General features: G+C 39.7%; 1 protein-coding gene across 2 annotated transcripts; it reads right to left on the reverse strand.

Moving 5' to 3' along the window:
- Nucleotides 1–3,567: 3,567 nt before the first annotated feature.
- On the reverse strand, nt 3,568–24,621 carry plekho2 (pleckstrin homology domain containing O2). Of its 2 annotated transcripts, none has more exons than XM_020700091.2 (7): nt 24,463–24,621; nt 13,532–13,681; nt 13,191–13,313; nt 5,657–5,761; nt 5,471–5,566; nt 5,026–5,268; nt 3,568–4,922 (listed from the first exon to the last, which is right to left on the reverse strand). In XM_020700091.2, the coding sequence occupies exons 1-7, from the start codon at nt 24,469–24,471 to the stop codon at nt 3,864–3,866; spliced, it is 1,785 nt and encodes a 594-aa protein (XP_020555750.1). In that variant the 5' UTR covers nt 24,472–24,621; the 3' UTR covers nt 3,568–3,863. The 2 variants fall into 2 exon arrangements, with proteins under 2 accessions (XP_020555750.1, XP_023807692.1); XM_023951924.1 differs by having other exon boundaries at nt 3,568–4,916; nt 24,463–24,620.

Below are 24,621 nucleotides of genomic sequence, written 5' to 3' on the forward strand. Positions count from 1 at the left end.
CGGGGTTGCTCCCATTGACTGTATATAAGAAGTGGACAGAGCGCGTGTGAAGTCACCCGTGGAAAGTGCCTTACAGCAAAATAAAGCCAATTCAGTCGCCATCTTTCTGCAGTACTGATATTGCCATGTTGTAGCCAGACGACAGTGATTGGTCCGAGTTGCTCTGAGTCAATGTTTCTATCACAACTACTGTGGCCTACCAGAAGTGAGCTTGTTTAAAGTCCACTCCCCTTCCACTGGCAGGGGGCTCAGGAAAATGTGTCAAACATTTCGGGTGGGTCAGCGGGAACCATGGGCTGTTAAGGGAATTGATTGGTTAGTTTCCCAGATATGAATAACTTGCGGGAGAGAAAAAATATCATTACAAAATAGAGGGTTATCAAGAAGATGTTAATAAAAGGAGTCAAAGTAAGAATGTTTTTCTGACCAAAAGCTATTTATTTCTTTATAAATCAGTGGTCCCCAACCACGAACCGCTGTCAGACTATATTTTCATGGACCGGTCTGGAGGGGGCCAAAGTTTATTTTTAACAGAGTAGAACATTATCTGTGCTTAAGTTTTTAAAATGCTGCCTTCCTAATTCACCCCTAATCTCCCTTTTCCAAGTTTCCTCAGTTCAGAAACATCGTCAGCAGGTCAGAAACTTTATTTGATTAAATCTTCATTATCTGTCACATATTTGTGGCTGGTTTAAACTTAGACTTTGTGATGAAGACTTCAAAGCGGGAAGTAATCCAGCGTTACATTCTCTGCCAAACCACCTGAGCATCAGTGAAAACATGAATATTTTTGTGTGAGTTTTCTGTTTGTTGTGATATCAGTAAATCGTGGATCTTTTCAGGATTTCTTATCCTATTTTTGAAACTTAAAGTCCCATTACCAAGCTATTCGTTCAGAGTAAACTATACCCATATATGGTAATTTCTTTGGAACACTAAAAGAAAGATTTCTTAATGAAATATGAGTTAGCTATTTTCCTTCCCAGAAGTAAGACGTGTCTGTGTTTCACCCAGAGAAAACAACATCTAAACTTTTGCAAAGATGGATGTGCATATAAAAGGAAAGCTTTAAGCAGACCAGCGCTAGCGCCGCAGAGAAAGTGTACGTATAGCCTTGGGCGGAGCTGCCAGCACAGACTCTTCCTGGAAGGGGCTGTTCCTCACTTTAAGATGTCACAATGTGAGCACCCACTCGTTTTCGTGGGTTGGGAGGGGGTCAGAGAGCAGAGTTTTAGAGGAATGCTCAGAAGAGTGTGAAGAATGTTTAAGAGACAAAGGTTTTTATGTGAAAGTTTAAACCTTGGAGCTAAGAAAAGATAAAAAAAGAAAAGAAACAAGTTTGATATTTATTTTTGTAATTTGGAAAAGTTATGTTTATCTCTGATTATGAGCATCAGCACATGTGAATCATGAAAATGACAAAATATACTGAGGCATACAACACTTCGCTTTCAACAATTTGAGCAAAAATAACAGGAAAACCAACATGTTGAGCAAAAGAGAACTTTAGTTAAGTCATTTATCTGAAAAAGTAGACTTTAGAGAATACCTGATCTGTGCTACACACTTCTATGATATTGACCATACTGATTAAATACATAGTTCCTGCAGCAAAATTACAAATTATATAAAAAAACACACTAATCAATAGCCTTGGCAGTAAGCAAAGAAACAGTGAAAAGTGTAAAATTCATAAATAAGAATACATTTTTGCGTTTATTTTACAACCAATCGAAGCATCGTTTATTTGACTCTCACTCTTTAATTTTAATAATTGCCCCCTTAGAAACATGAATAATACTTCATTTTTAGGAAAATCATAGTACAGATTTATTTTCCAACAACAAACGTGAACAATGGTTTGCAGAGAAATCCCAGTAGAAGACAACAAATGGTTCCATAATTTCATAAGACACTTCTGCCCACACTAACCCAGGACTTACACCGGTCTGTCTGCAGTGCATCTCGCTTGCATCGCGTACGGAATTAGTTTACATTGTCTCTGCCGCGTCCCCCCGACTCCCAGAGGAGTGGTTTGTCCTGCCACCCCTGTATGCACTTCGTCCCACTCTCTTCGCTCATGCAAAACTTTGACAGTCAGGCCCCATGGCCTCTCCTTCCTCACTAAGTCCTTGTAAAATACATGTTTTGGGTCATAAATGATGTTGTGCTTTTCCACTTCCAAAGCTAAACTTGATGGTGATGTCTGGGGTATTAATGCCTGATATCTTTGGGCACATCCCCTGAAATATAAAATACTATTTTATAAAGTTTTATTTTTGAATGAAAACAGAAGCTTTTATTTTGAAATCCAGACCTCTTTCCTGGATCTTCAGCTTTTTACCACCACAGACTGGAACTAGAACTCCTACATAAAGCATGCGGTGCGGTGAGACGCATATCAGGCGCAGACATGGCGGAGGTGATGTAAACATCCTGATTGATTTTTGAAAGTTCCATTTCATTGTTTCAACGCAATGGAGATGCACTGCAGACCAGTGGAAACCAGCCTTAAGCCTTACACACAAAGCATTTTTTCCCTCTGCCTTTCAAAACGAGCACAGCATAACGGTACTTTCAGCTACAAACTAAGATAACTGCCTAAAAAAATCCTTTATTTCTTAAAACGGTAGAAGACAGAAGCATCATCCTTTATCAACTTCATACAAAGAATCAACTCAGAATGCAGCACTAGCTAGTAAAGCTTTGTGAATCAAGGTAAAAAAATCTGCTTTAAAGGGCCTATACCATTCTTTTCTTTTCTGAGTTAACTATATCCATGTATATCTTAAAATATAAATTTTTTGGCACACCAAAGAACATTTTTTATGAAAAATGAGTTATTTTCCCAGCTTATTTTCCTACGATGACTCAATCTCTGAGGCTCCGCCTTTCCCTCCTTGTGGGTGCTGCCCATGATGTCAACCTAGAGTCAGCCTCAGCAGCGTGTCTGCGTTACACCCGTGAAAACAAACAACATCCAAACTTTTGCAAAGATGGATGTGCATGTTAAAGGAAAGTGTTTAGCCGACTATCGCTAGCTCCACCAAGAAAGTGGGTGTTAGCCTGGGGCGGTGCTGGCAGTGCAGACTCTTCCTGGAAGGGGCGGTTCCCCACTGTGGGATGTCACAATTTGAGGACCCTCATTATTGTGGGCTGGGAGGGGCTGGTGCTCAGATAGCAGGTTTTTTAGAGGAATGCTCAGAAATGCGTGAACGGATCAAAGTACGGCTTCGGGGTTGTTTATAGTGAGGAATGAACATTATAATACATTTAAAAGTTGATTTTGCATAATTTAGGTCCTTTAAAAGTCTGACTTTTTAAAGTAAACTCATTACAGGTGTTCTGAGAAAAGCTGAGGGAAACACATCTGTTAAGGTAATAAAGGAAGAAGTAGTCAACTGGACTTGGTTTATCCAAAATATTCTATTTTATTACTTATTTTATATATATTTTTAACCCTTGTGCTATCCTATGAACCCACCCTTGCATTGACGTGTTCTACCTACCGTGACAAAGGTGGATAAAGGTGGAAAGATTTCATGTAATCCATGGACACCAGTGAAGATCACAAATCATTGAAGAAAAAGGTTCAGCGCACTGTCTAGTGGGTCTACATGACCCAACTCCCAATGTTAAAGTGCCTAGGATAGCACAAGGGTTACTATATGACAAACCAAGTCCAGCTGACTACTGCATGAATGAGAATCATAGACAGCACACATCTGGGTTAGTCATCACACAGAATCTTTTTGAACCAAGTCTTTCCTCTTTACTCAATCTGCAGACATTGATCTACAGTCTAAGGCGCTTATTGAAAGTGTCCAGTCTGTGTGAACTGAGGAATGATTTGTCAGTAATCTTCACCAGCTCAGTCTGTTGCTTGGCCTGTTCTGAACTTTCTGGTTTTTGATCTCTTGGAGGACATTGTCAGCTTTCCTCAGTTTCTCCATGGCCTGAGACAGTAGCTCCTCCGCTGAGCTCTCCTCATAACCTCCTTCCTTAGCCAGGTTAAGAAGCTTTCTTGTGTTTTCCATTTCAATAGCAACTTTAGCCTGGAGGTCTGTGAACTCATCTCCAGGAGGTGGTGCACACTCAGCTGCGTTAGAATGGGTCATCTGAGAAATGAAGGAATTGGAAAGCATGTTTTCATAAGAGGCTGATCTAACCTTCAAAGCAGAAGAGCTCTGATCAGGAATGACCTCTGGTTTCATCTTAGTTTTGAAGGCAGGCTTCAGGACCCTCACATCTTGGTGGCTACTGTTGAGTGCAGAACCTGAAAGTGACTTTTCTTCTCCAGTTGTTTTCTTCCAGAGCTGTGGACTCTGACTGAGGCCGTTGGAGGGTGGCTCAGCTGAAGACAGGACCTCTGAAGGGACTTTGGGTGGAGGCTTTGGGGCTTGAAGAGGCCTGGTTGGGTGATCAGAGGCTGAACAAGTTGGAGTCTTGTTAGGATGAGTGAACTGAGGCTTTTTCTGTTGGACAGATTTCTCGTGGTTTTGTTTGCAAGTTAAAAGAGGACTGTTGCTCTTGCTTTGTGACTCGGTAGAATCTTGGATGTCACACAAGTTGCCCCATTCCACTCCTTTGACAGAAGCCAGCTGGCCTTTCCCATCCGTCTCCTCAGCTCGTCTTGTGTCCGTTTCACAACCCTTCCCTTGGTGTGACTCTGTTGTGGGGTCCACCTGGTACTCAGGTTCACCGGGATGATCGGGGAGGTTTTCCTCTGTGAGAAAAGGTGAAGGAAGGAAAGAACCACGTTGGGGCTGTAGCGTGACTACAAGGTTCCTCAGGGTATTGCTGGGTTTGTTTGGTGGGGTTGGTGGTGGTCCTGGGTTGGTCTTGGCAGCAGGTATCTGATCACTCACAGCTTCTCCATCAGGTGAGGCACAAGATGTGGCTTCATTTGGCTGAGACTGAACATTGAAGAACAACAAATAATTTGCATAGAAATCAATCAAACTTAAAAGTCCATAAATATATGTACATGGGACAATAATGCCACAAACAAACAAACAAACAAACCTTTTTCTCTGGACTTTCATGAATAGACGTATCTTCTGCTAAAGTATCTTCCTCTGCATCGGTAGGCAGAATGGAAGGTTCAATCGTTTTCTTCTGAACACTGGCCTCTGGCTCACCCTCCTCTTCCTCTTCTTTTAAAGTCTCTGTCCAACTAGCAGAGGTACTCTGGGTCCCATTAGGCATGACGGCATCCTCAACGTCGAGATCTAACCGCAGGAGACCATCAGAAGACCCAATGGCCACCTAAAGGGCAAAACGAGTTCAGATGTAGCGTTAGGTATACATGGCTGTTCTCAGCATACTGAGGTTCACTGCTCATAGAGGTCATCCTTTTCATTCACAGTCTAAAAATATTCTGAAACCTTTACGACAAATACAAAAATAATTTGAGATCAATTTCTGGCTTTGAAACTGAAGGCTAAAACCCTACTCTAGTCTTACAAACCTCTTTCATGTGGATCCTGGTTGGTGGCCTCCTGTTCCGGTTCCCTTTAGGCCTTGTTCGAGTAACATGCTCTAAATTAGTACTTTCAACTTTCACCTGCATAGAAATCACTGGGTTTAGACAGGACAAATTTCATTCATGAAACCTCTGGCAGTTAACTGTGGAGCAAAAAAGAAAAGGCTTTACCTCGTCGAAGGCTTTGTTTTTTGCACGACTGATTCCATCACTGAGGGCTTTAATCCAAGCCTCCTTCTCCTCTACAGACTGAGCCTGGAGCTTGACATCATGGACCTGGATAAAGCTGTACTTCAAAGGTCTCATCAAGTGAGGATGTTTATGTGGTGTTTTGTTTCTGTTACACTTTTTCCCCAACAGTACAGAACTTGTCCACAGCTGTGGTGTCAAAACCTGAGCAGATTTACTGCAACATGGCACCTAAACAGGCTCTTACTGGGGCTGCTTCTGCTAACATTTTAAGAGTTTATCACCACGGGAGACCGCATTAGGCAGGAATATTTTGACATCGTGCTCTCCAACTTAGCACAGAGCCACAAGTGAGAGCAAATAAGCCAAATTAAGGATCTAGTAGTTCAAAGAAAGCATTTCTGAGATACATTTTGGGGGCAGTTTTATGCTACAAAATATTTGTTTTGGGAAAAGAAAATCCTAATTCTAACTTAAAAAAGAATAATTGTTAAAAAATGAACCATACTACCATATTGTAGAACATTTGAGGAACCCTTTGAACAAATGTCTACTTTCACTTTGCTTAACAGAACAATATCCACATTTACATGCTGAAATAAAAGACCCAGAGTCGAAGTGAAAGTTTTGTGCTCCTTTTAAAAAACAAGAGGTCTTCCTGATTTTAACTTCTGCTATCTAGCTGGTGGCGAGTTGCTGTTAGGACAAAGCTCAAATGCACATGGCAGCAAAGCCATCTTGCCTTTTGCACGGTATTTTACGCAGTAACCCTTGTGTTATCTTAGATGACCCCACCCTTACATTGACGTGTTCTCCCTACCATGACAAAGGTGGATGAAGGTGGAAAGATTTCATGTAATCCATGGACACCAGTGAAGATCACAAATCATTGAAGAAAGAAGGTTCAGAGCACTGTCTAGTGGGTCTAGATGACCCAACTCCCAACGTTAAAGTGCCTAGGATAGCACAAGAGTGTAGAGGTATTAAGGCCCAGAATATTTGGACAGGGACACAGTCTTCCTGATTTGGGTTTTGCATGCCACCATATTGGATTTGAAATCAAACGACTACAATCAAACTGATGTCCAGACTTTCTAGGTTTAATTCAAGGTGACAGGGCTGTTTCTTGCTGTAGGCAAACTAGGCGACTGCCTAGGGCCCCCAAGTGGCCACAAAGCCGCATGTACCTGTAGCTAGTCCCTGAGTTTATTAAACCCTTTAGAGAATTAACTATCAATAAACATTGGGTGTAAACAAAAATAAACAGCAATAACAAGCTGCGGCTGATGATTTTTTGAATTATTAGCGCTGTCACATAGTTTGTGAAGTGGCAGGCTGGCCACACCCACAGGTGTGGTGGGAATGATTGACAGCTAACATTCAGTCCAATAGCAAAGGGATTGGGGGGAAAAAAATCAACCAGCTCAGTTGTGCAAAAAATGCAGGAAAAAGAAACTGGTTAAGGAAAACTGGCAAACCTAAAGGTAAGTTATTTATTAATGATGTGGCTGTAGAGGTGAAATGTCATTTTTTTCCTCCCCAATTTCATTGTCCTGTTAGCTAAGTAGCTAGCATTGGACACTGGTAGCATTTAAAGTCGAATACGTTTCCAGATTCTATGAAATGTGGTTGTATTCAGTGGCAGCGACAGATTACGGAATTGGAAGATATTGCTCCCAATTTTGCACACTTGATTTTTTTTTTTGCCTTATTTAGGAAGAATTTACTGTGATTAGTCTGTGTTTTTTTTAACCCTAATAAAAGGTGTATTCAGACTTGGAAAATCCTTTTTTTCCAGACCCAGACTGCTAAATTTGTTCCAGATCGAGTCCCAAACCTCACGTTTGGTCTGTATTCAGACTGGTATCAAGCGGACCATCCTGTTATGGAGTTTGTAAACCAGGCGTTCTCAAAGTTTACGTAGCGGAGGGCCTAATTAAGAACTCGACATTAGATTGGGGGCCAATTTTGGTGAAAAAATATGGATAAACATAAAAAGTTGTTTTTAATAACTTTGATGACCAAGTGTCATTTGTACAGCTAACCAGGCCCTCCACATTTTTACCTGGATCTTCTACTCATCTGGTATTTATATCATTGATAGACTTTCTTTTGCATTGGACAAACAATGTCAGCTACTTTCAGCATACATTGTTTTTACAAACTCCCCATTACTTAAAGCCTTGCCACGCCGGATCATTTCCAAAGCCACAATGTAGCTACTAGCTTCTTACACGGCTTCACTGGATTTTTGTAAACCTTATCTGCTGTGGAGCATAGCCGCGTTGTTGTTGTTGAAGCTTATTGCTGCACTCCTCAACCGGTAAATTTGTCATCGTTTTTATGATTTGTAACATAGTGACGATTTATTTTGAATTATTTGAGCATTTCATTTACCTGCTTGCAAATAAGGCACATGACTTTATATATGAGGTACAACAACGCATTTGTCCACGTCGCTTCTTTTTTATCAAAGGCCACAAAAAATCTTCCCATCGGCCGCCATTGGCCCCCGGGCCGCACTTTGAGAACCCCTGTTGTAAACAAAACCATGTGACTAAAAATCTCGTCAGTCATTAGCCAGGAACTACGCACGACGAAGGCGGGACAAAGTAACTAGAGGAAGACGGACTTGCTGCACTTTACAATTGTTATCGGGACATTGAACTTAACAAAACGATTAATTTCGATGACCAGTTTTATATTTCGGGAACAACACTTTTTACTTGTTACTTTGGTGCGACCCAGGCGTGCTGCAAGGCGGTTACTGGCTAGGAGACGAGGCGTGTGAGCTTTAACTCAGAGGTTAGTAACTGTATGAAGGTACACTGATAAGTGTTTATGACTTATCGATTGTCTGTAAAAACTGAGAGAAGCAGTGTGGATCAGATTGGTTGTTTTAATGAGTCTGCATTCTTCCGATCACATTTCAAGGAGTTCCTGTGTCTCTTCGTTGTGGTGTTACGGCATTATTTTAAGAGAATTCTGTTCAGGAACTACAAGGGAGCTTTAGGATGACCTCACAGCAGCGCTGAGACAGAAAATCCTGCAAAAAGCGATTCAGCTGTGTTTAAATAAATGTTGTAACAAGTGAACAGTTGGACCCTTTTCTCTGGTTAATAGCACATCAACTGTTGCTTCATATTTGTCTGTGGCTCATCTATTCCTTCATATCTACTCTGGTTACTTGGGCAATTTTGGCTGGTTTGGTCCAGATTTTCTGCTCCAATGACAGATTGTATTCAGACTGAGGAATCTCAGAGCACCTTGTGGTGAGTTCTTTGTACTTAGTTTTATAAAATTTCTAGAAACTGACACACCGTCTACTTCCTGGAGAGTGCTCTTTACTTGAGTGGGTGTTGGGTAGTGGCTATGAATTTTCTTCACCATGGAAAGGATCCTGCAGTAATCCACCACTGTTGTCATCTATGGCCTTTTAAATTGACCAAGTTCACCTTTTCCTCAGAAGTTGATCGTTTTGGAACTCCTAATATATCTGCAACCTCTATGATGGATTTCCTCCTTTTTTCCACTGGTCCACTTCACCTCCATTTACCAGATGCTATGTGTTCACAGCAACAGCCTCCAAATGCAAACCCCACCCTTTTGTCTGCTTAAATGATGACAGGTTAAGAAGCGAAGAGTCTCAGCAGCCTTTGTGGATTTTTGCAGCCTCCTGAGTCAACGGTCTAGTTACTTTTGGTGCCTAGAAAACGAGGTGGCTGTAATTTCGTGCTCCAATTTAGATATGAAAACTACTTCTTAGAGTCTGCACTTTAAGCCTGCATTGGTTAGATACCGTATTTTCCGGACTATAAGTTGCTGTGGAGTATAAGTCGCACCAGCCCAAAAATGCATCATAAAGTAGAAAAAAACACAGATGAGTCGCACTGGACTATAAGTCGCATTTTGACGGGAAATTTATTTGACAAAATCTGAGACCAAGATATAATAACTTGCACAAACTCATATGACACAATCATAGCAGACTGTTTATCTCATAATTTCACAGTAATTCTTTCTCATGCATACTTATTTATTTATTCCTTTCATAAAGCATCATTGGCCAACTAATACTCTGTTTTCATCCTGTATTTGTAGAATGTAGTCATTTTTATTGCATTTATGAATCTATGAAATCATTGGAACATAGAATATTATGTTTTTAGCCTTCAAGATATTACTGTAAAAAAAGGTTTGCTGATTCTCTGAGTCACTTAACATACCTCATACATCAAATTGACCCAGGAACATCATCTCTGTTCCTCACAAATGAACATAACAGGAGGGTTAACAATGTATTTATTTCAATTTATTTCTAATATAAGTCGCTGCAGAGTATAAATCGCACCCTTTGCCAAACTATGAAAAAAAGGGCGATGTATAGTCCGGAAAATACGGTATTTGTTTCCTGAATGTGTTTTCTGCAATAGAAATAAGTACACTTGTGCCTAACTTATAACAAACTATTTTAACTTTATTTAAAGTTTAAATCAAATGAATTCAAAATTACTTCATTAATCCTAAAAAGGAAATGATCAAGCCTTAACATTCATTTGTGAATTCGGTTTCTAGCTTTGGAGACAGCAAGGCCAGGAGCACAGATAAAGGGGTGAGAAATGCTTTGTGGTTGGTTATAAGGTTAACACACTAAGCAGGTCTATTGCACCGCACTATTTTAAGATGTACTTGTTAGAGGTTTTCAAAGGTTTGCCGTGTCTCTGTACAAACACAGCAGCAAACCAGGAAATTACAATAAAAAAGATAACACGGCAGAAACTCTTGAAAATGTTTCACAAAATATAAAGGTAAAAGTTTCAAAATTAAAAAACAAAACAAGGCGATGAATCTTTGAGAGTCCGGACAAAATACGTCCCAGACGGAAAAGTCTTTTGTTTTTTGTAATCTATATTTTTTTATATGAATGACATACTAAGCTATATCTAAAGGCATTGTGAATACTGGAGTTGTGTTTTAGCACAATTACTTGTTGGGGGGGTATTTTTTCTTAACCTTTAAGAACCTGGAGTCCACAGGCGTGGACATAAAATATTGTGTTATATGAGCACAGTAGTTCATTCTGCTTTACTAAAAACCTGTGACCATATGTGTAGAGGATTAAATCAAATATTAGTCTTAAGAGGTTAAATACATAGTAGTTTTAGACCCTCCATGTTATTTCTCTTGTCCTCTGCAATAGGTTCGTCATAGTCACCGGCATGGAAAAACATTAAAAACCTAAATAATTAATAAAACATTTATATCAAATTAAAGATAATGGTTTAAAATGAATAAAAAAATAAATACCATAAAAATCAAAATATTTTTTCATAGAAATCCTCTTTTCAAATGTGTGTCCTCTGCTTTTGAAAACTGTGTTAAAGTTCAATAATAACGTATTTAATAATGATAAAAGCCCAGTCAGTTAAATCTCTCAGGACCTGTTTTTAGTTCTCCTAGCTGTGGTGAATGCAGCAAAACCACATATGGTCTGCTAAGATTGACATCTTTTGATGTTTTAGATTAAGAAAAGGTCCATTTCCTGTGGTAACAGCTGGAACATGTCAAAGCCCTCTCTCTGTTACAATACTTTATAAAAACCATAGAAGAATCAAATAAAATACATTTTTGAGATAATGGCGAGAGATTGCAATGGCCAATAATCTAGCTAGTTAACCGCCGTATTTTTTTCTGCCATTTTGTCAACTCTGTCGACATCAATTCTGTCAGCTTTTATGTGTGACGGAGTTGAGAAATCCAACAAATATATGCTCTTAATATGCTTATAAATAGGTTTCAAATGATTTCATTGATTGGGATTTATTATCATAGACACATTAGTGCATTATTTTTTTAAATGACAATCTCATTTAATCGATAACTATTGGCGTGTTCTGAAATATAAAAGAAAAAGGACCAACTGTTAACTTGCATGAGCTTTTCATTTGAACTCAACTGAAACGTCTCTTACTTTGCTCCCATCGCTTTCTGGGGGTCCATAAAAGAGACGTCTTCCATTTTTGTTGTTTAAGCAATACAGGATCAGCAGATCTAAATCCTTTTGTTCCATTGATTTTTTTCTATTGAGGAATAATTAAAGATTAAGTCTGAAAATGCCATTTCATAACCTGTGTTTTCAACAAAGTGTGAAGTTAAGCCTCATGTATAGACATGACATTGTATTGCATGTCACCTAAATACTGTTACAGCAGAGCTGAAGATTCTCGTAGGGCTGTTAGATCTACATAATTATGTTCTTTTAGTGTGTCTGACGAAAGTGCTTGCTGGATCTTTACATGGTGAAATAGCTCACATCTTTATCTACATTAATGTCATCAGTGTAGGGCTTCTAAAAGGTGTTTTTGTAACAACTTTCAAGAATCTTTTTTCTTTTTTTTTGATGGGCAATCTATAATAACTTTATATTTATGAAGAAAGAAAAAAAAACTTTGCTGACCGTCTTGTCTGGCAACTGACTACTTTAGATCAATGGGCATCTTGAAAGAAATGTATCACACAGCCACTACGTTCTTTTTGTGCAATGTCCAGATATGTATTTTCATACGTGCATGTATCTTTCATGATACATGCGTGATATACGTAATTCATAAGTGTTTCTCGCATTATTCATTCGTCGACGTGTGCAAATGTCAACTTGAGCTGTGCAAAATTTTGTTCAGTTGAGATTTATGCATTGTAAGTGTATTTTACGTAGTTTATATGCAACTAATGTTTAAATTTTACACAATTGTGGATGATTTTGGCAAGATGCATATGCAAATTTGTGGTTTTCCACAACCATTCCACGTATGTCTAAAGGAGTTTGCACGTATGGAACACCGATTTATAACTTTTATATCATGTATACGGCGCACTTTTTACTTTAAAATTACATACGTGACGCATGAATCAGAAATAAATTGCACATGAACCACACAATAATCACGCACAGTTCTTGTTCTACGTTGATTGAAGTGTTCTTTGCTTGGTTGAGTCATGCTTCTTTAGTAGTTTTAAAGTGGTTTATTCATGATACATCTGTGAACTTTTCTCACTTTTTCCACGTATATTGACGTATGACCAGTTTTCACCCATTATGTGCAAAATGTACAAAGTGGCTGTGCAACAGTGACAGGTCCATCTGAGTAGCCGCGTTTCTTTTGTCTACTTTGTTTTTGAGCTTTCTTATGGTGAAGCTTATTGGTTGAGTTTAATTTGGTAACAGCAAATCTAACTTTTTTTAGAAATAAAACAGGCCCTTGCCATTAAAACAAAAGGAAAACAAAGATGAGCAGTGCTGGGAATGATCCACACAGGCATACATAGAACTTTCAATATTAGGTAAGCACTTTTTATTTTATTTAGGACAATAAACTGAACTGTGGTTATAATTCTAGACAAATGAGACTAAAGGTTATACTTGATTTATAGTCATATGGAAGAAACTGAGAAGCTCATTTTTCATGTTGCTGCTGCATTTCCACAGGTTGCACTTGTGAAGGATCTAATAACTCACCTTATTTCCACACTTTGAAGATCTTATGAGAATCAGTCTGTGCTTCTTTTTGAATGGGCTCTTCAGTTCATGACACTGATCGTAGTTTTCCAGGTCAAGCCTTTCTAGGCAGTTCTGCAGGTCCTGCAGCACAAGGCATGAAATCCATTTAAGAACTTCTATTTCAAACAAAGGTAACAGTTAAAGTCATTTAGCTTCTTCTTGGCAAGACAGTAAGACAACCAGAGTCATTGTTTCATGTCTGTTTGTTTTTTTATGAATCAACCTTTTGATTACATGGTCTGTATCAGAACACACTCTTTGGTTTTATAAAAAAAAAACATCTGTTAGAAGAAGTGTACCTCGTTTTCATAAACCCCAACGTCTGTCTTCTCCAATTGAATGTATCGGTCTTTGTAGCTGGTCAAAACTCTTCCGTGAGCCTTCTTCACCCAGCCGGCCTTACCCAGGAGGGCTTTCTCTGTGTGCTGGGCTGGGTCCTTTTTCGTGCCCTGCAATGACAAAGAGAGGAAGTAACACATTAGACTGCAAGAGTAGTTGGCCTTTCAGTCAGGCAAACTCATGCAGCAGAATATATTTATTTTCACGTACTTTAATTTTCACATTCTTTACGTTGGCATTCACAATCTTTTCGTTTGGCATCAGGCTCCGTACAATTCCATGAGATAATTTTTTTTCCCATAAAACTTTTGGGTAATAACCCCGAAAGGAGCCCACAGGTGGAAGCCGGGGAGGAGGGTGGGGCGACGAATGCAGCGCTTGCGGTAAGGAAGAGAATGAACGGCTGCACACCTGGACTTAAATAGGACGCTGAACAGGTGAGTTAATTAACTACCGCCCTAGGGGAGTAACCAAGTAAAACACTGCAGAGTCATCTGCCTGAAAGGCGAAACTGTTCGCTTATTTCTGTCACGGGGAGCGGATGAGGGAGTACCCAGGTGCAGAGAAGGAGAGGAGGCAGGAGGTTGCAGGGGAACGGGGGCTTTAATAAACAAAACTAAAGACACAAAACCAAAACCACTGCATACGGCAGGCTAGAAACTTGAAACACTAAACACTCGAAAGACTCGAAACAGGGAGAGCAGACTTACATACTATGGACCAGCACAGGAGGAAGGGAATGACAAGACTTAAATACATACAGACAAACGAGACACAGGTGGAAACACTCAGGAAGGGTGGGGACCAAAGTAAAACTCAAAACTACAACAAACCAGGAAACACTACAAAATAAAACAGGAAGTTAAACTCAAAACATCACAGAACAAAAAGGAAACAAGGCACAAGGGCAAAGAAACAGAAACCGTAACAATTTCTGCTACTGGGCTGCAGTTACAAATAAGAAACGGTCTTTCAGGTTTTGAATCTTTTTTTTAAATGCAATTTCTTATTTGCTTAATGCAATTTGTTACTCCAAGGTCAAAATACACACACACATCATCTTGCTGTGGTTTTCACTTTCAACAGTTAACAGCAGCGTACCACAGTCCCCACCTGCCTGAATCTGCCATCATAATCCAAGCAAAAACCACCACCATTGCAGGGTTGGTGATTACTGACTACCATAAAAGCACAGACACACATCAGTTCTCACCTAGCTTGAACCCACACCAGTTTCATACAATAACTCTGCACACTGCCATCCCTCACTCAAAAAACTGCACTACGTACATGAAGATCCCGTGTGTGGAAGTTTTACTGGCGTTCAAATTCATTAACTCCAGGCAGCTGAAGAGCAAACTACAGTCTTTGGCTAGAAACCCATCTCTCTCTTTGGGGATTGAAAGCATCTTGACAAAAAAGACCTCAGGATGTTATGGTGTGAAACTACATCCCCAACATACTCCTGAACACAAGAGTTCTCCAGGGCCGCATCTAGAGTCCGGCTCTGTTTAGGCTCTACAATCACCAATGTCTTAACCAGCATCCCATAAACTCAATCAATTCTGACATTATGGGGCTGATTAGTAATTATACTGAGATGTCACAAAAGAAGTTTAGTCACTGGCGGTGTGGTGTTATGACAACCACACCGAAAATGAAAAACCTAAATACAGCTGAAGAAAACTCCAGATCTAGAGCTGACCATTCACAGTGAGGTGGTCAAACTGTTTACAGACCTTTGGATTGTGGGAATTTATAGTTCAGTGGATATAAGTGGACTATGAACACCACTTCCACCATTTCATAAGTACAGTAGCAACTGTACTCTTTTAGGACTGTTATGTCTTGCTGCTGCTGCTGCTTTGCTGCATCCCCTGTCATTCTCCTCACCTGGCAGGTGAGGCCAATGGTCTTGATCAGCACCTGCCACGTATTTAAGACAGAGGAGGCCTCAACCAGGCAGGAATTTAGAGAGAGCAGAGCGGGAGGCTGAGGAGTGGCTGGGTTTTGAGCTGTGCTGGTTTGGTTCTCTTTTTCCCCTCTTGGTTCTCAGCAGTCTTGTACTGCTAGGTTTTGTTTTTGTAGTTTGGGGTTGGCCCTTGGTAGTCTTTATTTGTGGGTTTTGTTTCTTCCTTTTTAACAGTTAGACCTTGTTCGGCAGCCTTGGCAGGGAGCTGCTGACTCCGACGGTCTCCCTGACTTATTTTATGTTTGGCCAAGGTTCCAATCCCTGTGTTTTGACTTTTTGTTTAAACCAGCACAGTAATTTCCTTTTGCTTTACATGATACATGTTCTTCAATGTTCCTCAACTTCCTGGTGTCCAGTTTTCCTTTCTGACCATCCCATTGCCTGTCAGGGCTCAAGAACATTGAAAAGACTGTAACCTGTCCACCATGACCAAAGAGCTGTCAAAGGACACCAGCGACAAGACTGTAGACCTGAACCAGACTGGGATGAACCAGTCTACAATAAACAAGCAGCTTAGAGATAAAAAAAAATGGAGCAATTCTTAAGAAATGGAAGAAATATAAAGGTCACTGACAATCTCCCTCTGCCTGGAGCTTCGTGAAAGATCTGGAGAATAGTGAAAAAAGAGTCCAGAACAAACGGGTCAATGACCTGACGAGAGCTGGGACCACAGGAAGAGAGGTTACTATGCAGTGATGGCTTCAAATCCTGTAGAACTCCAGAGGTCCTCCTGCTTAAACCAGCACATGTCCAGTTCTCTAGAGACCATCTATGATCCAGAGGAGGATTGGGAGAAAGTCATGTGGTCAAAGGAAACCAAAATGTGGAGGTTCCATCCACCTGGTCATCCAGATAATTTGTTGCACCTGCTCTTCTTAGGCTCTTTGTCAGCCATGTCTCCATTCTCTTTGTCAGAAAGTTTTCAGTCTTCATGCTACTTTCCAGCCCTCCTCACACCAAGTGTTTTGCCTTCCTGCCTGCCCAACCATATCCTCCTCAGCTCTAGTTTTCCAACCTGGCTTGTCTTATCACGTCTAATATACCTTGCCTCCTCCTTTTGTATGGGATCTCCGCCCGCCTCCCCGCCCGACAAAAGAATAAGACTTTTTTTCATTAGCACTGGATGACAGCACAGACGTGGAGGACAGAGTGCAGCTGCTCATTTTTATTGGTGAACTTTAGTTGTGCGATGAGCTGGCAGCCCTCCAAAGTCTCAATGAGACTGACGGGAGAAGACCGCCTATTTATTGGTTATACATTTTTAATTTATTAGTATTATCTTTTTCCTGACAAATTGAAGAATACGTTGTCAAAGGTTGTTTTTTTTTTATATATATGGGTGTCTTGGGTTTTTTAAGGGACTTTGCCTGTTGAGTGTTTCGTCAGCTTTGTGACAGTAAAGCACAGTCCAAACACAGATTTTTCTTCACTCACTTATTTATGAATAAAATGTGAAGTTTTTTTTAAAAAGCAATCCTGCAAACCAGTGTAAAATTTTTGATTTTTAAAGACCTTATAGATTTTTTTTAATAATGTTGAAAGTTAACTGGAATTTCTTTGTAAAAATGTTTGTTTTTCCTCCACTTCGTGAAATAGGACAGTGTTTTTCCACCAATGTGTCGCGGCAAACTAGTTTTCCTTGAGAGATGGTCAGGTGTGCCGCAGGAAATTCATTTTCATTGATCTAAAACCATTTACCATCACCAGAATATCAACCATGTTCATCAAAAAAGGCTCAGTAGTTTGCCGACAGCTTTGTGGAGCTTTTCCAAATAAATGCACCAGATCTCTCAACATCTTCTGCGTCTTTCATAAGGAGGGCGAGAACAACTTCTGACGGAAGCTCCTCCCACACGCGGCGGGTGCGTCCGGTTTAGACACACGCTTTTGGACAAACATCCAGCAGCGAATTTGACGCGGGTTAAAACAAAAGCAGAGGATGGGAATTTGATGCGCGAATCGCATTTGATGTGAACGGACAAATGATTTAAATGAAGCACGCGGAGGCAAGAAAGAGGGGGGGGGGCAATCTGTGGCACACGTCTGGGGCTACTGATCTGTACGGATCACGGATCCTCCGTGCTCCCCTAGTAGCTTCCCGTGGGATCCGGTGTCAGACCGTGAAAAAAGTAAATCAGACAACGAAGCTCAGGGACGAGAGTCTGTCCAGCATCGGTGCCACTGCTTTTAACAATAATCCACTTTATTTATATGGCGCCTTTCTTGACACTTAAAGTTGTCTTACAGTACAAACGATACATAAGAGCATAAAGACACAACAATAACTCAACAATAACACAAATAAATCATCAGTTAAAACAGCATTTGAAATGTCATGTAGTGAATGCACAATGAAAAGGGTAAGTTTTAAGACGTTAAAAGTGAGTCCCTATTTCCTAGATCAGAGGGGAGGGAGTTCCAGAGCTGCTGAATGGAAATGAGACGTGGTCGTGGAGCAGCCAGTAGAACGGAGGAAGAGGATCTGAGGCAGCGAGTGGGAGGAGCAACAGTCTGGAGCTCTGAAAGACACGGAGGGGCGAGGTTGTGGAGGGCTTTGAAGGTTAAAAGGAGGATTTTGTAAGTGATGTGGTAAGACACTGGTAACCAATGAAGCTGCTGTAAGACGGCTGTAATATGATGAATGGAGGAGGTTTGGGGCTTTATTTGAGCAGCTGAGTTTTGAACCAGTTGAAGCTTATAGAGGGTTTTTTGTGGAAGTCCAGGAAGAAGGGAGTTACAGTAGTCAACTCTTAATCTGAGGGGAGGGAAATATGGACGAGTTCTTGACTTTTCACTATAACTCCCATGATGCATTGGGTTCATGTGACAGCCTCTCTTTCTGTGCTGCTGTTAACTGTCAAGCAGAACAGCAAATACAAATATCTGTTTGTAAATCTTCTTGATGAAATCAGAGATAAACAGTTTAGCTTCCTTCATGTTTGTGTTGGAGAACAAAGGAATCATTAACAGCCAGAAATTCCAGCATTTGATCCAAATCATCTTTATCCAAGAAAGAACTGATTTCTAATAATGTCTGGATTAAAGGATAAATTCAATTTCAGACTTCAGTCACTGTTAAGTTTAAATATAATAACAAAATAAAAGAACCGGGATTAAGGTTAAGATGTCAACTGACACATTTAACTAATCTGAAATAATTTAATCAGCCAAAAATTAATAATTTGTTTTTGTTAAAGTTACATTTTTGATTTAGACAAAAGAAAACAAATAAACTTTGTGTTGTTAAAATTAAACTTATAAACATGTATATAATGTTGAGTTTTTATTGTCTAAAACAGGGGTCTTTAACTCAATTTACCTGGGGGCCACTGAAGGCAGGTTCTAGCTCAGGCTGGGCCGCAAGTTTAGTGCACACACGTGAGAAACTTGTGAGTGTCTGAGAGCCAGTAAATTTGTATGGAACATATACTATACTATTAACTATTTACTATTAATATACTATTAACTATTTACTATTTATATATTATTAACTATTTACTATTAATATATTATTAACTATTTACTATTAATATACTATTAACTATTTACTATTAATATATTATTAACTATTTACTATTAATATATTATTAACTATTTACTATTTATATATTATTAACTATTTACTATTAATATACTACTAACTATTTACTATTAATATATTATTAACTATTTACTATTAATATACTATTAACTATTTACTATTAATATACTATTAACTATTTACTATTAATATACTATTAACTATTTACTATTAATATACTATTAACTACTTACTATTAATATACTACTAACCATTAACTATTAATATACTATTAACCATTTACTATTAGTATAATATTATTTATTTACGATTAATATACTGTTAACCATTTACTATTAATATAATATTAACCTCTTACTATTAATGAACTATTAACTACTTACTATTAATATACTAGCGTGTTTCACAAGCGTGACAATAAAGCTTTAGTGTTGCAGCAGACACATGAGTCATGACGTGCTAAGGGTTTCCACTGATGTTACAGGTAAAGGTAGAGCAAAAGTTATAGAAGAAAATAAAAGCGAATTAACAGTGATATCAGTTGCAACATTTAGGTCTACTTTAGTTTAAGTCATCGACCAAAAAAAAAAGGTATTGGTCGTTGATGTCAATGTGGCAGATTTTCTTTTTTTTCCAAATAGGCACCAGATGGCTTTGACCTTTTTTTGTCCGTCTCTCTGGCGTTTTGCCGCTTGACGATAAACTTCCCCATCAAAGTCGTCTCCTAAACCAAGTTTCCCCTTGGTGACGTCATCGTTCTGTGTTCCCTATCTTTATTTGTCATTTTTACTCAGAAATTAACAAAAATGCGGAATTTTATATACTGTAGCTATATTGGAATGTAGGTTAGAGAATGTCACGCTATGACTGATTTTTTAAAAATATTTTATAAATTAGCCCCTCCTCCCCCCACCCTCCTTTCCGATCCCTCCACTTAATTTGGGAGAGACCCACAGTCTGACTGATTCAGATTCCAGTTCAGACGAGGAAAACAAGGACACACACAGATCTGTTTGTCTGTCGGTGGATGCATCAGAATGGAGCAGAGACTTTGGTCAGCCCATTCAAGTTTCTGCGTCAGTAAAGAGAGCTTTTTTTCCAACTGCTCCTGATTTTGAAAAAAAAAAACCTCTGAAATGCAATTTTAATCTTTATTTGCTTTAGATATGTCATCCATCAAGAGAAAATAAAAGCTTCTGTCCTATGGTGATGTGATTTTGCTGCATGTAAACTGCCAAATCCTCCTTTTTACCTGCATCACACAGGAATGCAGGAATATTCTGCCACTTCAATTCATATTTTAAATTGGCAAGTACACTTTCCATGTTAACTTTTTCTATTTTTTATCATATATGTTTTTTAAACTGCCAAGAACATTTCCTTGTACCTCCTTATTCAATGTCTCATGCTTCCCCACCATGATGTCTTCATTTATTCCCATTTATCTTCTTCCTGTTCCCTCAAGTTTCTTCTCCCAGCATTTTCCCATATTGGTTTTAGGGTCTCCATGCCAGGACCACTTCATACGGGTTTACTTGCTGGTTCCAACTTATTTACACTGATTAGACAGCATGATCATTGCATGATTTAGGTGACTGGTTGTCTGAGACTCCTGACCCCCTCAATAAAACAAAACTGAATATTTCAGAGTGGCCTTTTCTTGTGGCCAGTCTAAGGCACACCTGTGCAATAATCATGCTGTCTAATCAGCATCTTGATATGGCACACCTGTGAGGGAGATGGATTGTCTTGGCAAAGGAGAAGTGCTCACTATCACAGATTTAGACAGATTTGTGAACAATATTTCAGAGAATTGGTTATTTTGTGTATGTGGAAAATGTTTCACATCTTTGAGTTCATTCCATAAAAATGGGAGCAATAACAAAAGTGTTGCGTTTATATTTTTGGTCAGTGTATGTCCAGGTCAAGTCCACAATACCAACCAAGATCCAGCCCAAGACTATCCTCAAGTCTCAGGACTGTGCCAAAGTCCATCTGGGCCCAAAGTCCAGGTCCTCTGGCAGAGTTAAATGCCTCGGTGCAGCCCGGTCTCCAAGTGCTGGGCCTTGGCCCGCTTTGGAGATGTGCCGCAGCACAAGCCCCTGGACTCTGGAAACCTTTAATCCTAGTCTGAGTACGAGCCGCAACAAACCTAACAGATAAAGCTGTGATGACAGCTGGGAAATGAAATATTCTGTTTGTTGCCATGGCCCGAATCAGTGCTGTGAAGAATTCCGAACTCCACATTTCGGACTCTGCATCTTCTCAAGCAAGTGCTCTGAGACAAAACTAGGATTTTCTATTTAGCGGATTCTCCACTTCCTCAGAAACCATCAGTCAGCCAGATTTACTTCAACTCTCTTTACAGAGACTGCCATTTCAGGATTCAGTTCCCTCTCCCTTTCCCGTCACCTTCAGGAAGAGCAGGAAGTGAGTAGTACACACTCATATCTGCCTCCCCTGTGGCTGACACCATCAACTAACCCTTTACTTGCCATCCATCTTTTGCCAGTGTTCTGACCCATTCTAACTCATGGTCATCAATGCAGAAACACCCATTTACTCAACATTATTTCAACAGAGCCAAAGGTGTGTCTTGCAGTTTCCAGGATCTCTTTGAGAGGAAGTCTGCTGTTTATATGTTTTTTCTTAATTGTTCCTTTGTAATAAATGATGTCTTCCAGTCTGAGCTACATCTGAGCTGCGTACACAAAAACAAAGAAGTATTAAAGAAATGATACCATGTCATCTGGCAGCAACCCCTGATCACAGTTTATTGTTGACGACTAAGATGACTCATGAATTATAATGTCATGAATTATGGTCAGGGTCTCGTGCATATAGCAAGCACTTTATCCAAATACATTTTGTTTTCCTGATTTTGTTCTTTTTATTTAGTTTGCAAAAACATTTGCTAACTAAAATTCTAAATGTTTCATTTTTTTTTTAGTATTTCTAATTTTAGATGTGCATTTGCTCTGCTGTTGTCTCAGCTGCTGGTTTATTTCATTTCCTTTTTAGGTTCAGTTAAATTCTCCTCATGGTTCCCTCTCCATGTTATCACACTGCTTCACATCCTCCTGTCCGGGCCTTTGTTGTTCCACCTGACACGTCATCCTGTCTTCACTTTCTGCTCTTAAATTCTCTACACATATTTTTTGCATACTTTTTTTAAAGGTTCTGCTACTTGTTGCGGTTTCCTTCCTGTTTTAGTTCTACCAAAAGATGTTGAACATTTTCTACTTGTGTCTGAAGTCCGGAATTCGGTCTTCTCATTTATTGCAGGTGTGACATTAGGACCTGAACAACAGTTCTATGTATTGCATTTGCTGCAGGAGTAATTCATAAACGTCCTGCATGAGTCCAGTTTAGACTCCTCACACTTGTTCTATTAAGATGTGGTTCCTCCTTACATTGCAGTTCCATCTCTGAGTTTATCAGAACTTCCACGATGCGACATTGATGCTTCTCACGAAGTGAGGAGGTTGGCACTTCTCCTGCTTCTATGCTCCTCATGAGACCTCTGAGGAGGGTGGGGCATTCTATGCTATGTAATTCTTTTTCTTTCTCCTATTAAATTTAAATTACTGCAAAAAAAAACCTGCACGACATCAGGCGGCAGCTGCACTTTGATATGAATAGAAAAGTTATAGAGTTCCAAGTATCTACGATGCTCCAGAATGTGTTAAAAAGTTCACACAGGAAGTCTGCTATACACTAAAAGGCCAACTCAACTCTTCAGCTCAGCCCACAGACCTTTGCAGTTTATTAGCAGTGTTTTCTGTGGTCTTAACACAACTATTGACCTGCACTTGTAGTGACGTAAACAGGTTAACACTGAACTGAGTCACTTCACTTTATACTAAGAGGCTGAAAAAATGAAAAAAATGAAACCCAGTTTCATCATAAAATACATTTGGCATGTTATTTAGCACAAAGGCCATTCCTTACCAGACATTTCCCAACTTCAGATCAGAAATGCATTGGCACAACACAACAAAAACACAAACTGCACAGTCCTACAAGCTGGGATTCCTGTTTGTGAATTTCATGAGAGCAGGTGACACTGAAGAGGACTTTTCTTCGCATCAGCTGTCACGACTGACTGATCCAAGAGTCTTCATCAACAGACTAGTGTGTTCTGGAGGTTTGTTTGGTGGAACGGCTCAACCAAAACGTTTTAAACACTATAATGTTTCCATGACAACAGGTCAGTTCTGCAAATATAAAGTGAAAACGTGCCTTAAAACAGAAAAAAAGCTTCAAAATATTCCTTATATTCTTGTAGGGGACCTTTTCATTAAGAGGATGATTGGTAAGTGATGATTATGAAAGGCATCATTTAAGCTCCTCCCCTTTTTCTTTTTCTTTCTCTTTGTAAGGAAAAAAATGGATTTCTTTCGTCTCAGATTAAATTTAAACGTTCTATGTATACATTTCTAGTTATTCTCCTAAGTTATTATTATTTCTGGTTTTAGGTTTCAGTTTTGCATTCAAAGGGCCGGGCTCCTGAGGACAGTTCCTATTCTCATTGTTGCTGCTAAACTTCCTTTTTTAGTAGAGATACTTCATCAAATGGGAAACCAGTGGAGGAGCTGTCATTTTCATTTAAATGTTTTACCGCCGCCGTTCTTATGCCAGAGGGGGAAAATGCATCTTCTAAAGCTCATGGTTTCAGAGGATGCAACTGTTGGAAGTGTCATCCTAGACATCCTTTGTCAACCTAAATCTGCAGGTTTTTTAGGGCAATAATCACAGACGACAACATTTTGAGATGCCTGACCCCAGCGCTAAGAATGAGTTCTGTGTGTCATCCATACATCAGATGTTTTTGTAAAGTACCAGGATTCTGCTGTGTTCCGGTGCCCGGTTTGACGTCTTCCCCTTTTGGATACTACTTCCTTTCTTGGTCTTTGCTCAAACAAGCTGCGATGCTAAACACTAAAGTTCACTTCTGGATGGAAACTTTACTGCATAAACCACAGGGCAGCGTGAAGAGAAAAGGGTTGTGGTCACATGAGCAGCATGTTTTACAAATGTATTGAACAAAGTTCCCCGCTCTGCTTTTGTGCTACACAGTAAACCAGAGCAGCCGTTTGGCTCCAGATCTACAGATGCTGTGTGACAAACACTCAGTAATATGTTTGTGTTCGTACCCAGATCTTAATCACACAACCGTCCACAAACATGCAGCTGGAAAACTCCAGTGGTTTATCCTCGGAAAAGAAAAGGAAGGCTCCCGAGTGATGGGCGTTCCCCTGCAGCGTGTTTGACCTCTCGCATCAATCAAGAGTGTTATTTGGAACAGAAGCAAACTGAGGCCTTCTTCTCAAAACGGTTCAGCAGCTCTTTTACTAAACAGCGTCTTCAGTACTCACCTCTTCCATAATGAAAGGCTTGTGAGTTTTGATTCAGCTCCTTGTCCAACGTGGTGGTTCTTCTCAACATGGACTCTAGATGAGCAGCAGACACATTTCCAGCAGCACAGCAGCCTACGTTCACGTTCTGAAATGAGGAACTGTCAAGTCTCAGCTGCA

Source organism: Oryzias latipes, chromosome 3 (assembly GCF_002234675.1).
Source record: "Oryzias latipes chromosome 3, ASM223467v1".
NCBI classification, from domain to species: Eukaryota; Metazoa; Chordata; class Actinopteri; order Beloniformes; family Adrianichthyidae; genus Oryzias; species Oryzias latipes.